Source organism: Polypterus senegalus, chromosome 4 (genome assembly GCF_016835505.1).
Source record: "Polypterus senegalus isolate Bchr_013 chromosome 4, ASM1683550v1, whole genome shotgun sequence".
Classification (NCBI taxonomy): Eukaryota; Metazoa; Chordata; class Cladistia; order Polypteriformes; family Polypteridae; genus Polypterus; species Polypterus senegalus.
The window spans coordinates 139,031,174-139,046,377 of NC_053157.1; the positions used below are offsets into that span (position 1 = coordinate 139,031,174).

At 35.0% G+C, this 15,204-nt stretch overlaps 1 protein-coding gene across 11 annotated transcripts in view; it reads left to right on the forward strand.

Annotated features, from left to right (window-relative positions):
• LOC120527673 (LIM and calponin homology domains-containing protein 1-like) overlaps positions 1 to 15,204 on the forward strand; it is a 332,902-nt gene that overhangs the window by 268,047 nt on the left and 49,651 nt on the right. For all 11 annotated transcript variants that reach the window (XM_039751356.1, XM_039751353.1, XM_039751350.1 and 8 more), the window contains 5 exons: positions 539 to 935; positions 2,879 to 3,295; positions 5,912 to 5,996; positions 7,101 to 7,249; positions 7,865 to 7,964. In XM_039751356.1, the coding sequence (XP_039607290.1) occupies positions 539 to 935; positions 2,879 to 3,295; positions 5,912 to 5,996; positions 7,101 to 7,249; positions 7,865 to 7,964 (1,148 nt within the window). The remainder of the gene's footprint in view (positions 1 to 538; positions 936 to 2,878; positions 3,296 to 5,911; positions 5,997 to 7,100; positions 7,250 to 7,864; positions 7,965 to 15,204) is intronic.

Below are 15,204 nucleotides of genomic sequence, written 5' to 3' on the forward strand. Positions count from 1 at the left end.
TGGGTTTCCTCCTGGTGTCCTGGTTTCCTCCCATAGTCCAAAGACATGCAGGTTAGGTGCATTGGCAATCCTAAATTGTCTCTAATGTGTGTGGGTGTGTGGTTTTGTGTGTGTGCTGTGCAGTAGGTTGGCAACCTGCCCGGGGTTTGTTCCTGCCTTGCGCCCTGTGTTGGCTGGGATTTGCTCCAGCAGACCCCCCGTGACCCTGTGTTAAGATGTAGCGGGTTGGAAAATGACTGAGTGACTGACAATACTGCGTTGGAATGGGTACAGTTGATAAAATGAGCAATGAATCTATTTGATTAGTAATTCAAATCTAATGAACCTTTTAAATGTGAAATACGGTAAGCAATTGTCCAAAGCTGAAGGAGTAAAGGAGACATGTGATACAAGAGGATATTTGTCTTTTTCTGTGTTTGGAAAGACATTTTAAACTGATAATAATTAGATTCAATCTTTACTTTTAATAATTTTTTTTTAGTAATTTTTTTTTTACCTTTCACGATGAAACATACGTTGAATGTGTTTTATCTCACAGGGAACGCAGAGAGCGTGAGCTGCATGAAGCCTACAGGAATGCAAAGTCCCCCGAAGAGGCAGAAGCTGTCTTAAGGCGCTACACTCAGCGTTTTACTATAAGTGAAGCTGTCCTTGAAAAGCTGGAAATACCCAAGATTTTAGAAAGGAGTCTGTCTGTTGACTCAGATACGTCTCCGAAGAAGGAACCTAGTGCAATGAAATACCTGAGGCAGCAGTCTCTTCCTGCACCAAAATTCACTGCTACTGTGCAGGCAACTGTAGAAGGGGCTCCACTGTCACAGACCAGCCCCCAGGTCTCGCCAACAAGGATAGTTTCTTCAAAGGCCGTGCCTCTGCTTACCCCCAAGCCTTACTCTCAGCCTCGAAGCTCTCAGTCTGGGCTAAAGTCATTAAAGGTAAGAAAGATTAGCAAAACTTTTTGAATTGTATAATTGCGTGGCACATTTGTTTGACATTCAGGAAGGTACCTTCCAGCACTTTTAGAAGTCTAACTTATCTTTAGAATTGGACATGCATCCAGAATAATATATTGATACTTGCATTTAAAAAAAAAAAACTATTGGTACATCCTCTGCTACTTAACTAATCATCTTTGCTACTTTTGAGGAAGATATAAGATGAATTAATTTATGTAATACAAGTGCAGTCGCTATTAAAAATTGTCAAACAATTTTTTTTAAGTGTGCTTGTGCATAGTTCAATAGACTTTTACAGATTATGTGAAATATTCACATTATTCTTCTGTGGTGTTTCTTCCAGTGGATAGGTACATACACTATTCATATGTTATTAAGTATTCATTTTTCAGCATGTATTAAGATGTTCTTGTAGTTTATCTTTCTTTAAACGGTACTGTTTTGTAAGATTCATTTATTCTATTGTCACTTTTGAGCTTTAGGGTTTGATCTGGATAAAGGCCATTTTCATCTTGATAATCTTGCCTTTTGGTTTAAACTTGCATTACACCTACATGCCACATATCCATTTGGAGAGTCGATGTCCCGATCGTAGAGAAATTGGGTTTTCTCTACTTTCTTTTTTTATGGACCAGGCAACAAAAGCTGTAACATTCATTGGAATCATAGTACCATTGCCTTCTACTTTTTGATCCTTGCTTGTCTGATATTCTTGAAATAAGAAGACACCCATATGTCTGTGCAGGCTGCTGGTCACAACAAGACACTCTTAGCTTAGATATTCCTGTACTGTGCCCCAAGGCAAATGCTCTCCCCTGTATGTACAATACAGTGTTGAACTTGTATAGTTTCAGTTGTCCAGAGAAAAAATAAACCTGCTACTTGATCCTAGAGATGTAGGACCAGTAATCATCTACTGTACATCCTCTTTCTCTTTCCTAATACCCACACCCCATTTCAGGTATACCCATTTAATGCACTCACTCATCACCTGTTAAGGAGAGTTGTGCCTTTTTATCGATTCCCACACTACAAGCAAAGCAAGCTCTGTAAACTATGGCCTCTCTATAAATTATCCCAAATATTTTCTACTAGGACTCACCTTAGTGCATTTCTAGATTTATTACCCTTCATATGGTTCTATTGTTTAGTTTTTTTTCTGGATTAGGTGGATAATGTTGGCTATTCAATGATTTTGGCTCTATAGTTGACACTATCCCTTTTCTCTGATGTCTAGAATAAGTAACTCTTTTGTTTTTCTCTGTGTCACATTTTGGGTACCTGTTTCAACAGTACATCTTCTTTGTTATGTAAGACTATTGTTTGATAGTAGTAGCTTTTAAAACCTTTTGCTGAATTTAAGTTTGTATCGTTTCTTATTTGTACACTTTTTTTTTTTTTTTTATATTTAATTTTTCCCAATTCTCTCTGACACAAATACAGTCTCCCTTACTAGTCCCATTATAAATGTAAGTAACAGAGAGTAGATATTTGCTTGTCATAACTTTTGAATTGAGTGGTGCTGCCTGCAATGCAAGCATTAAATAATTTGCTTCATTGTGATTTTTCTTATGGTTATGTGGCTTTTGACATTGTGCCTCTTCACTAATCTTATCTTTAATGACCTGAAAATCCCTTTTTTCTTCTTTTATTTTTAAGTTAAAATAAAAACAATTATTCATTGCTATATATGGCAGAATATCAAATGATACCAAAATGTCCTGTACTGAATCAAGTCAACGCATATGTGCTGATTTCTTTATAGTGTGAGGAAATTGTTTTGAACTTGTATATTTTTTGTAAACTACATATCCAGTGCCGTTTGAAGCACCACACTTTGACCTCTTGCTTTAAAAGCAGCAAAAAAAAAGCTTTTTTATTTTTATTTTTTATTAATCCTTATTATTTGTGTAACTGTTTAGGTTGATGGGATGATGAGAGTGAATGGAGAAGCAGGTAATGTCTTTGAAAGAGCAGCCAATGAAAATGAAAGCAAACCACTTAGCACATCCACTTCTACAACCAAAAAGCTGATTATTGAAAGCTTGGCAAGAACTGATCCATCTTCTAACAAGTCTCTAGAGGCACCGAAAGGATGCACGTCCTATGGCACTGAGCAAAATAGCATAATGTCATCAACATCAGCTGTAAAATTACACACAGAAAACTTTCAGGTGAAGTCTTCAGTGAGGACCAAGACAAACATCTTACAAGACACTGCCAAAATAAATGCATCGCTTGAAAAGGGAGAAACCAGTGAGGATGAATCCATGGGAAAATATCATGAAGATTTTGTTGGACCAAAGACAACGGAATTGAAGACATTATCATGCTCTTCTGTAAGGATTCTTGCTTTCTGTTCAGTTGGTCCTTCAGTACTTTCTATGCAGCTCTTGACCAAATACAGTTTAGGCTACCTTTCCCCAAAGTTCACACTTAACTTTGTAACTGCTCACATATGTCAATCTCAATGTTTGTAATCATATGCTGGCAAAATAAATCCTGTATAATAATCATATTTATCAGTATATTTATATGCAGTGGACTAGAGAATACCAAATATCACTTATGAATGCCTCACAATCTTAACATTATGGAACTACTACCATAAGCTTGTATAACACCAAATAAACGTGACATGATGCAGAAATCCTTTTTGGCTCACTCTCTAATAGTGAATCCTGATGTAAAACTAAAAGACTTCAACTAGTATCCCTTCCACATTGGTTGAGACAGGTGCAGGAAAAGCAAGATGACATGCTGCTTTAGACTGCTTACTAGAAAAAGTGTGCCATGTGTGACTTCGTGGAGGACAGGAATGAGCTGGATGCTTAGACTTTTTATTGAACTCTCTCTTTGTTGGAAAGAAATAATGAGGAAGTTAGACTGCAAGATAGACGTTCTGAAAGCGATATCTTCAGGCTGCTTAGACTTAGGGTGAACCGTTGCTACACTATCATTTGGAGTATAGACACATGCATTCGGCATGAACACGTGTTTTTATTTGAACATGCTCATTAGGCCGAAGTTCCTCACTCATGTGCTACAGTTGCTATAGAAATGGTTTCCTGTGTAGTGAGCATGAGCTCATGACAAATGTGCATGCCTTTTACAAACCTGACATCTATTTTAGACCTGTTGGAAATGAATTAACCAAGGAAAAAGTAAAATGTTTGGGGATATCGGAGCCACCTAGGAGAGGACTGATTTAGTCTCACTAGCTAGTTTTGTTGGCATATTCTGTTTTTAAGTTCATTATATACATACAAATATCTGTTTTTGCACCACCCCATTCTTATTTTCATGGCGTCTTCCACATAAAGCCGTGCAAACCAAGTGTACTTTTGATGTACACTATATTTTTGAAGTACAGTATATCCCTTACCTTATCTCTTACCTTCTACCTCTTATTCATCACCATTGTATCCATTTTCATTGTTAATGCTTAGTCTGCTTTTATTTCTACTAAGCCACTTTTTGATTTGTTGTTTCCTTGATGTTAAAACCTGGACTCCCCTAGAGTTTAATGTCGGGAAATTGAAAAATAAGGAATAAAGTTATTTCTTAATTACTACTAATAATACAATGCCACTATGCTTTCACTGTAAAACCATTCTGGTTATTTAACGCCTTGTTAATTCCATAGCCCATGTTACTTCATCTTCCACTGTCCCACTGTGCAGCTCAGATAATAGATGATGTATCTGTTACCCCAGGTTAGATCACTACTAGTCTCCCTACTAAACTTGTGAAACATACAGTGGAATTTGGCTTGTTTACAGGTTGGAGTAAGACTTATGATCACATCATACTTGTCCCGTATAAACTTCATTGTGTTCCAGTTAAATGTGAATTACGTATATTATACTCAACCGTGTACTTACTTGATACTGTAATTGCAAGATTACCTCCAAGATTATTTAGCATCTTGTTCACTTCACTCCACCTCTTCTGGACTCCTTGTTGCTCCTTCACTTCCCAATGAAGAAGTGGGTTTTTCTCTGCTCCTCATCTCTGGAATTCATTCCTCCTTAATATTCATTCTGCAGATTCCATGTTTCTCTTTAAAAAATGTATTACTGGCATCTTCAAATTTGTCTTCTACCTTTAGTAATATAACTGTCTCTTATTGTCTTAAGTTTTAATTGGCCTGTTAAGTATTGTGATACACTACATATTTTATAATTAGATATTTATTGCATCCTAATGCAGTTTGTAAGGTTTAAAAAATAAAATTTTAGCACAGCAGCACTGACATCATTGCTACTTTTAACATTCACAGACTGAATGTTCAAGAAGTAATTCAAAATACAATGCATATTCTATTCAAAGTCTAAGATCAACAGTTCAGGAAGATATCACTCTTGTTTAAGTATTTAAAATTAAAGTAGGTTTTGTAAGTGAAAGAATTCTTCATTCTGTAAAATATTTATATAAGGAGTAAAGCAGTCTGAAAGAGACACGCATTAATATCCTCCCGGTAGAACCACATTCTGTTTCTGTAGCTTTGTTTTAATGTTAATGTATCAATTATTAAATACATAAAAGGTACCATTTTCTCATTTACTTTTCATTCATATGTCTATAGGTTAATATAGTTTTTTAAGTTTTGTTTTTTTTTGTTTGCTGTTTCTACATTGTGTACAAAAACAAACATATATCTGTATGAACTGGTTTCTATCCACACCAAACCACACACATTAGGTTGATTGGCATCTGTAAATTTGCACTGCAAGACTTTGTGTGTAAGTGTGCCTTCTAATACGCCTGTGCCCCATGGTTTGATAACAGAGTTGTACATAATGCTGCTGCGATGATCTCTGGCTTCCCAAAGCCCATGTTTTGAATGAAGCAAAAAAGGAAATAAATAGATACTGTATCCCTAATGTTGTTGTTTTTTTGTTTTTTTTTTAGTATGCAGTAACATTTTATTTCTTTCTTTATTTTTAACTTAGGATTCCTACAGAGATGACGATGTGTTCGAGGATGAAGCAATTCCTTCAAGCACAGAGGAAGACATGCAGAGAACACCACAAAGAGGTTTGCCTCTTTTCAAGGTTATTTTTGTGTCTGAGGTTTTGCAGTACTATTACTGATTATTATATAGTGACATCTACAGGAAGCTGAAGGAGCAGCAGGCAGTAATGACTAACTCTGCATGGTTACTCTCTACATGATAGGTATAGTTTGTATGCATTTTATGATATATTTCAACTGCATGTGTTCTTAGATGCACATTTGTATTTCTGAAATACTTCACTCTGCTAAATATGAGTATATGTATTGCAATTCAGTTTTGACTCAAGGAAGCAAAAAATTAATTTTACACCCAGAATGCTTTAAAGATTAAATGTTTGGTGTTTTTCAAGTTAAAGTTATTATGTGTTAATTTGACACATGAAGAAATTGTATTCTAAAGTGAAGCATATTTTATACATTTAAAAAAAGAAATAGCAAACAGTTTCATTTTATAATGGTGGTAATGGGTATAGTAGGATCCTATTATGAAGATAAGACTTTTAAAAAATACTAAATGCATCTGCTTTGAAATAGCAAAGGTTTAAATTTTTAGAAAATATGCCTTTTACATTTCTGAGGCATGATTGTGACAACAAAAATAATATGTAAATTATAGATATCACAGATTCATGGTACTATTTTATCACGTTAGGAACATATATACACCATGACTGTGTAACTTGTGGGGAAAAAAGCAGAATTTATCCTTTAATGATAAGGATATTGTTGTTTAAGATGTCCTTATGCATTAAAATGTGCACATCTACAGTATATACTATATGTGCATGTACATAGTTATTTGATGTATATTCCTTAAACCTTTTACTCAAATATTAATTTTCAGTAATTGCAGTATCCCATTACATACTACTTTTTATGGATAGGGTATGTCTCATAGCAAATTACAATTGATTTAAATAAAAGGTGCGGAAATGTGTAAGTAAAAAGCCGGGCAAGCAATGCTATGCATTGTTAATTTTATATAAGACGTTTGCAGTTTTCTCTGATAGAAATTACTTTAGATTTTAAAAAATCCTAAATAGAATTGTTTAAGTGGATTAAAGTAAAGTTTCTTTTTTGCAGTTTACTTATGCTAAGTAATATCACCATGACTTATCTTTTTAGATGCACACAGTCTGGTGTGTCCTGTTGCAGACATAAGCAGTACAATTATGAGGAAGGACTGCTCACAACTGAATTCTTTTCAAAATAATATGTATTGTTTGTCCATGAAAGAGAAAAATCAAGATACTGCAGTTCATGACAACATACAGGTAAATCCTTTAGTACTCATCATCAACCATGGAAATAAAGGATGCAATAATATTGTGACAGTTTGACATGCAGCCATTTGTGCCAGGTCTGACACAAGCTTTCATACTGTAGGTGTGTTCACACTCCCCGGGTAGGACCAGACACTGGCACCTCGCTTTGTGCCATTCTCTCAATGGACTACTGTGTTTTGCTGCTTGAGACCAGAACTCATATTCAGGGTTCAAGTGACTTACTCGCTGCGATTTTCTCGATTACATTATACATTTTCAATATATCTAGTTAAGTTAAGAAAAAAAATCTTTTGTTTTGCAGTTATTAAGAGGTTAAAGAGACAAAAGGGGCAGAGGCCCAATTTGCTTTTTAATTAGCATATGCACTTGGGTGAGAAAACTTCCAAAAACTGAGATTTTTGCCTCACCTACATGGAAAATAGTGTTTCTAGATTTTAACAAGTTTAATTTATCAAACTGTGAAATGACAGTACATCTGTTTTCTTCACCTGTATTCAGAGGATAGATATGTGTTGTTTTTAACTAAATGCATTCTAAGTGTAAAGTGTGAAATGTGTTATTTGACTTTGTTTGTACATTTTTGGATATGTTACTGTCTTTCAGAAACCAGTGAAGTTGGCAGCTTGTGTGATCCGGGAGCATAAACCACAACAGTTAGAGAGCTTAGCATCACTTGAGACACAGACTGCTGAGATAATTGGAGGTAATGTGATGTTCAAGTAAGGTAGTTATTGTTAGGCTGGCAAATTTTTAAATAACATTTACACTGTTCTTTTTCTTGTGTGTCTTTAGACAAATGTCCTGCTCTGTGATTGTTACACTACCTATGGTTAAGTATGTGCTGAGAAAAATATTTGATATCGTTTTCACATCACAGATTTACTATAAATGAGCATTAATCAACATGTGACACAATGTTTCAGAATGTATTATTTTAAAAGAGTCTATTAGGAATTTTCATTTTTCCTGGTTAGTAAGTAAACAAAAACATGAAATTTGCACCTCATCTATGTATGTATGTACTGTATTTATTTATTTATTTTAAACTAATATACAAATATTATCAATTTATTATTGTACACAAATGGAAACCTTTGTGTTATAAATCAGAAAGAGGAAGAAGGATAGCTATATTGCTATCTGTCACAATGAGTATCAACATGGTGAATGTTTATTTTTTAGACTTTTTGACTGTTTCTTTTCTGCTAGGTGCTTAGTCCTTATTGTATGATACCAGTATGTTTATATAGTCAATTATTGTGTAGTGTACATTGAAATTTCTAATCAAAATGCAACGCGTCACCACTCTTCACTTCAATGATGAGTTAGTATAACTACCTTGCCTCTTAAAAATGGAATGCACACTAGCAACCTACAAGTTCAAAATATGCAAAAAACAAAGCACAGTTTTTAATTGAACTGTTACATTGCAGTATCAAAGTCCTAGACTAATAGGTAGAATAATGTTAATGTTAATAGTGCTGTTGATCAATCCATTCAGTTTTTTTTATATTCACCATTAGTGGTACATCCATCCATCCATTTTCTAACCCGCTGAATCCGAATACAGGGTCACGGGGGTCTAGTTTATTTAAAAAGAAATCCAAATAACAATCTTTTTCTCAAGAGTTTTCAAATAAATTTCTTGTTCATAAACGATGAGATGTATAAAAGACTGCATTGGAACTGTGGCTGTGAAGGAAAGACTAACTAAAGTAAAGAAACACAACTCTTAAAGCCTGGGCAGGAATATACATAAAAATCCTTTGGAAATGTCAGAATAGGTAGAAATGTAATATAACATGACCAAGAAATTAAACAATGTTCATATAATCCTTATAATTATATAAGACAGTTTTACCATTATATAAATTTTGCAAGATTAAACCACACTGACAAGGGCTTCTATGTTAATTCACTCTGTTAAATCTGAATGGCCATTAAGAACTTACATGGAAATTGCTTGACCAACACAATGATATTACAGCACATTTATAAATTGTTAAAGAATGAGTAACACACAATAAAAAGATTGATGTAAATAAGCTCAAAGGTACATCGTAAAACTGAAGATCAAACACATTTAGGCCTCCCAGTACATCTTAACAAAGTTGCAACCTGGATTTTATGTTCAGAATCGTAGGTATTTCAACATCTGCTGGAAAAGTGACTTGTCAGGGAGGAATCTGCCCTAGATGGCACACCACTCAAATGAAGACCACACTTGCATCAGACAGGGTTTATCCAATTGGTCATATAACATGTCTGTTGACTTTTATTTATTCATTTATTTTTTAACATTAAAGTTCTTTAAAGTTGCAAAGCCAACATCTTTTACTGTTTAGTTCCAAAATAGAAGAACACATGATGCACACTCTTCCTAAACAATTCGTAAGAACAAAAAGAGCCACATTAGGTTTGCAGGCAGACTACCTAGCTTAAAGGTAAAATGATAAATGATGAAAAAAATTAAGTCAGAATAGAACTCCAGTGGCACAAACAGTTCTGAGTGTAAAAACTCTACACCATTATCTCTAACCATTTATTTAGCTCTGCACTACATTCATTGTTGTCATATATCAAATATGTATTTAAACACCATTTCCTGCTTTAATTGTCAAAGCTTGCATTAAAGCATCTTGTCTTTGTCTTCAGCCATTTGGCTAAATTCTTGTATTTATTTTTTGATGATTTAAAAATTTTTAAACTGCAACACTGCTTTTAAATTTTTGTGATTAAAATTTTCAAACGAATACAAGTACAAACTTATATTAATGACAAATACAATTTTTTTTTTTTTTTTTAGGAATAATTAATTTTAATAAACATAGCACCCACCTCAAATCCCCAATACCCTGCCCAGACCAAAGTGCTTATCATTTTTGATCATATGTATATTTTTGTTCTCTTCCATAGAGTGATTTAGTTTATAGAAGAGATAGTTTAGTTAATAATATATTTCTGCAACATTGTAATTTTTTTAAAATTGTAATTTGGAAGGCCTGTGTCAGGAAGGTGAAGGAAGAGTATGGCATTTCTGTTTCACTTTCCAGACCAGACACCAGAAATATGAAGTCATCGTTTGGTCCAAGGCGTTATCTTTGTCCACATCCCCTTTTGAGCTTTGCTTGAGTCCTATAATTATGCCCAGTCCATGTTTTCTCAGTGAGTTTGTTCTCTATTTTAGCTTTCTATGTTTCCCTTCCTTCACTCAGCTTTTTCTTTAGCACACGCTCTATGTCCTTCAGAGCCTCCTCGTCACCAGATTTAAATGCCTTGTTTCTCTCATTCGGGAGACCTTTTAGCTCCTTATTAATACAGGGATTGTTGTTTGAGAAGCAATGCACTGTCTTTGTGGAGACTGCTGTGTCAACACACAAGTTAATATAGTCTGTGTTGTAGTAACAGAGTCCCGAAATATTGTCCCCGTTTGAATTGCACGTCATTTCCCAGTCTGCCATTTGGAAGCTGTCATTCCGAGCCATTTCAGCCTCCATCCTCCACTTCCTCACAATTCTGGTGGTAACAGGTTGCCATCTAACAGGTTTGTAGCTGGGACTAGAGTTAAGATGAAAAACTCATAATAACTTTAACATATCCTTCACAAAGTTATTACTTTTCAGTTACTGTGACACCAGTACCGTAGTAAATTAGCTGGCTTTGTTCTAATTGCTACATTACAATTAATTGTTCTCAGAATTAAAATAGGTGTGTACTTATAGTTGTGGTGCAAACAATGCTTTATTCCTCTCCTTTTTGTCCATCTTCAGACAGGTGAATAAATCTTCAGTGTGCTTTCTCTCTTTTATTTTAGCACCATGTCTTGTGGTGGGTGCAGCAACATGCTATCAGCTCATGCTCCCAACCCACCTTTGCCTTGGTCGAACCTTCTTGTTGCTTGGTGGTACAGCAGTTTCTTTTTGAAATTCGGCATTCCATGTTAGTCCCCTTGTTGCTACCAAAATTGTCTTACTCCGCTTTTGTGTATTGTCTCTTTCTCAGCTTGTGCACTTGCTATTCCTCAGCAAGGTTTGGATTAATGGTACCCTCATCCAAAGTCCAATACAGACAAGTTTTCCAGTCCAAAACAGTTGCCTATTGGAGTAGAAGCTAATGCTTCAACCCCTGTTACGGCCACACCTTGTAAACTATGGGTTCAGGCTATGGACAACCAAAGTTATGGCCAAGTTGAGAGGGTGTTATTAGAATGTTTTTGAAGTTTTTAAAGAAAGGAACAGAGGTACTGCCATTGGTTCTTAGGTGCAAATAATACCATCCATTTAGTTTGACCATTGATGCAAAGTCCTCTTCTAAAGGTTGTCAATACAGTATCGATGGTACTAAAAGATGATGTCTTGGTAGTCACTTGGTAGTTGATCATTTAATCAGATAAGCCATGGAAGCTGTATTTCAAAAAGAGGCCAAGTGTAAAAGAAGCTGATATTAAAAGTGTCTGGCAGTGGCTTGCTAAGCCAGAAATTGTGTTCCAATCTGCCAAAATGGAAGATGTCAGCCTGGTTTACAAAAGTAGACACACAAGGAGTATGCCAACCTTACTAAACAGGCATCATATAAAAGAGATTCCTTGACTTTGTGTTGTTTCCTTTAATTTTGGGGAACTGAAGCGGTTATAAAAAAAAGTAAGATGGCTATTTTATAGTAAGATGAAGGAGATCATGGCAGACAGCTTTATCAAATATATAAAGTTATTACTCCCATCAGATATAATGGATGGTAGCATACGATTAAACTGTTGTGCTTTTTTTAAATAATGAATGTAATATTTTTGAAAAAACTGAAGCGATGGCCTTATCTATCCCAGTAAGTTGAAGTCCAGATGTTGTCTTTGCATGCTCTCCCCAAGTACATTTGATGTTTATTCAATTTTCTCCCATATACAAAAGTATTTATGTATATTGGTTTAAGTGGCCCTTTCTGAGTGTCTCTGGATATATGACCAAGCTCTGCAGTGAACCTGTGTTCTGTTCAGAGTTGGCTCTTACCTTACCCTCAGTCTTATTGGGATAGGCTCAGATTCTCTATGAACTCCTATTGGTCTAAGCAAGTAGCTGCATGAGCAAGAAACAGAGATCATACGCTGCTCCTTTAATATAATAGAACATTTTGAACTTGTTGGCCTGGAAAAATATTATTAAGAGAGCAAAAACAGAAGCAAAACACAATCTTTGTTCTGAGAAGTATCCAGCACTGAGAGCTTCAGTATTAAACTCGGTTTACGTGGGTTTACAAAGACAAAAATTGTAAAAGGACCTCTTTATGAGAGTAATACTCTGTCCGTACTGAAGATGGCAGCGATACACCTATTTTTGTAAATCCTCAAAAGGATCAATACCTCCCATGCCCGAGGATGCTATCTCTTTGAAGGTAGAGAGGATAACTTTAAAGACGGAACTTCACCCATGACATCCCTTCTGAGCTGGAAATTTCAGGAGCATATCTTTGCTTCAACAAATATGCTGTGCAGTCTACAGCATACATTTTGTCTAATTATTCTCTTTCCTTGTCAAAGTCAATGCACTTTCTAAAATCTAAATGGTAAATGGTGTTAAATCAGAGTTGATAATTACCATTAAGTATAGTCTAGTAAAATCAATGCATACTTGAATTTGGTCTATTCCAGATATCAAGACTGATACATTTGTACGTTACTGAATAGTGTACTTTATTTGAAGCCAGTTAAAATACAATGTTTTTATTAAACAGTGACTCATTAGCCAAAATGATTACAGCTGTCTGAAACTTACCATTTGCTGACCCAATTATTGATCTAAAAATCTGCCATTTAGCCCATATTCTATATTTATTAACAGACACAATGTACTATAGGCGTATGAGAGGTCATTACCCGAACACAAGTGTTGAAGTCACTTAGTATTGGATGTTTTACAGTCTTAAAATACAAATAAATTACTGGTGGTGCGACCAATAAAATATATTGTCACATTTTGAATGAGCGAAATACCATTAAGGTAATCGCCAAGCTGTTCTCCTAAAGGACGAGAAGAGACAAAGCTCTAATAAGGATCAATTTGAAAGAGGGTCAGCAGTCTTTTTTTTTTTTTTTTTTTTTTGTTCATATTCTTCTCCCACAATTTTTCATTTTGGTTGAATTTTGGATTGCCAGTTAACCTAATGTCTACTACTTTGGGGTCTTGGCTGTCTTCTAAGATTTCATTCTCATATGCAGGCAGTAATTAATAACTATCACATTTCAGTACATCTGAAATTGAAGGTGTGGCTTGGTGGTCTTTTTGCCTTGCAATCATTACAGGTTTATTTTCTCCACAAAGACTGGATCATTTGTTTTCCTCTTCTCAATGACTATCTGATGGTATTGTATAACACAGGACACATACCTTTGCCATTGTAATTATTAGAGACTTACAAAGTACCAGAGTTCAATTGTACTTTATTTAAGGTTCCTTCATTTGTACAGTTTTATTTTTATAATGTTTTACTATCTTATACTATGTATATATACTTTTATATAGTTTTAAAAGCACTTTGAGCTTTGGGTAAAAGGTACTAAAAAAATAATTATCACAAAGTCAACATGTACATGTAAATGCAGTAAATATTGTTGTCTTTGTTCAGTGGTCCAGACGGAAACTTGAACTGGAAGAACATTTTGTCACATAAACGAGTCACAGACATCATGAAGTTTTGGAGCAGCCACCCATATATTGTTTTCCCGGCTGCAAAAGTTGATTTTTTTAAATGAGCGATGTGCATAGAACAAAACTGAACTTGTTTGCATTGAGACAAGATGGCGGTTTTAACAGATAGAACAGGAAGTTATGTCATTGGCGCCGGAAGTGACGTCTTCATGGAACCAAGCAGGATTTCCTGAGAATGGCCTGCAAGACACTGAAAGAGACAGTTAGCACACTCCACCACCCCCTGGTCTGGTGTAGAATTACTATTTAGCCCCTTTAGCTGTTTCCCATACACACATGTGTGATAATGTAAGCTATGTGTAGTCAACTACAGAATTTAGAACTAACCACCAGAGCTTACAGCTACACCACTATGCCACCCTTACCAACAATATATTTATTATAATGTATCAAAATATGATAAAATCAAGAAAGCGTGAGTAAAAGCCAAAATAAAGTTACCACTTTATCACATGATCAATAAATAATGGTTTAAGTATTGAGATCAGTATAAATGGTGGTAGAGGTGGCCTTCACTATCATGACACAAAAGAGTTGCTTGCCTTGTAGTTATGATAGTGACCAATATTTGGGTTGAGAAATAGCAATCTGCATGTGATCGTATGTGAAAGTTTCTGCTGTTGGCCCATTGCTGTGTGTCTCACAAATTTCTCATCTTCATGAGTGATGCCTTCCAAAGGTTTGTTTGCTGAAATCAGGGTCTGAATTATTGATGACATGCATGAGACATGTGTCTTCATACATAGGAAGCTAAGAAGCAGGTGTCGTCCTTGCTGATCTGCTATCTTGGAATTCAATTTATATCAGTACTGAGCATGTAGAGATGTATTTTCTTCCTCCACTAATATTCCTAGTGACCCTTTCCCACTAAAACAACTATTTTCTCTTTGTAAAATGTTGCAGTTTGCTTCTAAATAAATTGTGAAAACACGTGATCATCCTATGCAACACCAGGGAATTAGAGAAGCAAACTACAGTGATTAATAGGCTCTGCCACAAAGGTTTTTTCCCTGCCTACTTATTTTGTTTTATTTTCATCTTCATTATACTATCCATATAATTTAGAAATTAAAAAGAACAATATATAATGTTGCATTCTATGTTGACTAGAATTGATTTTATTTCATGGAATTGTTCTTCACTCATTTTTTCCAAGATAGTATTAATCTTGCATATTACAGTGGATTGACACATTTTTTGTACTGCTTATAAATATCATTATGACCACTTGAAGATAATTTGAAG